Source organism: Cryptomeria japonica, chromosome 3 (genome assembly GCF_030272615.1).
Source record: "Cryptomeria japonica chromosome 3, Sugi_1.0, whole genome shotgun sequence".
Lineage (NCBI taxonomy): Eukaryota > Viridiplantae > Streptophyta > Pinopsida > Cupressales > Cupressaceae > Cryptomeria > Cryptomeria japonica.
In genome coordinates this window covers 334,174,720-334,176,633 of record NC_081407.1, presented here as the reverse complement: position 1 = coordinate 334,176,633, position 1,914 = coordinate 334,174,720, and the positions used below count along the sequence as shown (strand labels likewise).

At 37.8% G+C, this 1,914-nt stretch overlaps 1 protein-coding gene across 1 annotated transcript; it reads left to right on the top strand.

Moving 5' to 3' along the window:
* Window positions 1–982: 982 nt before the first annotated feature.
* On the top strand, window positions 983–1,693 carry LOC131067182 (uncharacterized). The gene has a single exon (XM_058002132.1). The coding sequence runs from the start codon at window positions 983–985 to the stop codon at window positions 1,691–1,693; it is 711 nt and encodes a 236-aa protein (XP_057858115.1).
* The last annotated feature ends 221 nt before the right edge of the window (window positions 1,694–1,914 follow it).

Here is a 1,914-nt window from a genome sequence, read left to right as displayed (position 1 = left end):
GGGGGTGATTGTTTGAGGGCGTGTCATAGGCACATGGTCAACACTGATATATCCCCCATGTTACTGGTGATATTCAGGTAGAAATGGGGGAAATGAATGCGGGGAAAAAAATTATATGCCAGAACGTGTTTCAGAACCCTTATTTAGGGGAAATTGATGACATCCTAGAGAACATGGATGAGGAGAAGAGGATCCCTATCCTTCAAGACTGTTATGTGGTCAATAGGAAGGTGAAAAAGCTACCTCTAGTCAACACTAGAGAGCCATAATTGATCGAAGGAAAGAAGCTAACCATTCCTAGAAATATGGCTTTCTAAAGAAATTAATGGTAATTATGCTGAATAAGGGCAAATGAATAAAAGAGCTATTTATGAAGTGAGAGTTTAGAGTACGATAAGGAGGGAGAGATGGAATTCGGCATTGTGATAAAAGAGGAGATGGCGAAGGGCAAAGAAGAAGATGATCCCTCTCGCATTGCAGAACTGTTAGCCGATCAAGGCTGTAGCCCAGAATGACCAATCAAAGCCCGTGCCGAGAAAAGGAGGAGGATGAAGAAACCATCAAGACCCTATTAACAGGATAGCGATGGTGGTAATGCCCTGGTCTGAAACTATTAAAATCAAATGAACTAGTGTCACCACTTTGGAGTGACACCATTTTGGCTATGTATGGATAGATAGGAGTTTAGTTGCACCAGGAGCACCAACTTTGGACATTATAGTAATGCAAAGCTCGGTCTTTGGTAGCAGGACAAATAGACAACATGAAACTGAACATGAAACTGAAGATGTATATAGTGCTGTCCCATAGCAATTATTAATTTACCCCCAACAAAAGAAAAAAAAAATTACTTATAAAAATATTTCTAATCTTTATTATTATTAAATCAACAAATGTTTTTAAAAAATATCATTAAATTATTTCAAAATATAGTTGGTTTTTATGGGCCAAATAAAATAGACGCCTCCTTTCAAATCAAATAATGGTAACCTTTAGAGGAGTTATATCAAACCTTAGGTCGGCCACTCCTATTCCCATTGCCATTCCTACCCGTATTCAATTTGAAGGAACGAAAGTTAAACGAGAAAAAATGAAGTCAATCCTGGAGAAAATTAACACAAGGAAAAACGTCGATGAGATCAACAGAGAAACGATACTTCCTTCGCCACAATCTCAGACAGCCAAAACAATCGTATTGGACTTGGATAACACTCTGATCAATGCAACATTCTCTGCCACACCATCCCACTACGACTTTTTGTCCGAATTGGCAAAGATTTATGAAGTTGTGGTCTTTACTGAGGCACCCAAAAAGGATGCTGATGTTTTTCTGGATAAGTTTGATGTTAACAGGTATATTGACCGGCGGCTGTACAGAGACTCGCCTTGGACTGGTAAAGATCATGTGAAGAGTTTGAGTAAGGGGACTCTCAAGTGTGTTTTGGATGTGGATTTGAAGGACGTTATTGTTGTTGATCATGAGGGAGTTGGGTATATGTTTGAGAAAGAAAATGGGTTTTTCGTGAAGAGATTTGAGGGAGATGTGGAGGATGGAGAGTTGTATGAGGTTTTGGAGATTTGTAAGGCTGCTGCTGGGTATGAAGATGTGAGGGAATTTAGAAGGGGAGTGCCCATCAGATTTAGAAGCGAGAATAGGCCTCAGAAAAGAGCTTCGAGTTGTACAGTGCAATGATTCAACTCGCCTGTAATGTGAAATTATACACGTTTAAAAATAAATTGTTCTCTCCTTTCGAGAAATTTTTATTTTTAAAATTGATGTTGTGGGTCACATAGTGCAGCTAATAATGTTCTTCTTCTCTTCAATACCATTGTTAAATCGTCATTCCTTATGTTTCAATCGTTGATGTATAAATTTATTTATTTTTTCATTATTAAAAAATATATTATTAATTA

Bases quoted from the DNA above. Each gene is read 5' to 3' on its own strand.
- LOC131067182 (XM_058002132.1), top strand. From the start codon at position 983: ATGGTAACCTTTAGAGGAGTTATATCAAACCTTAGGTCGGCCACTCCT.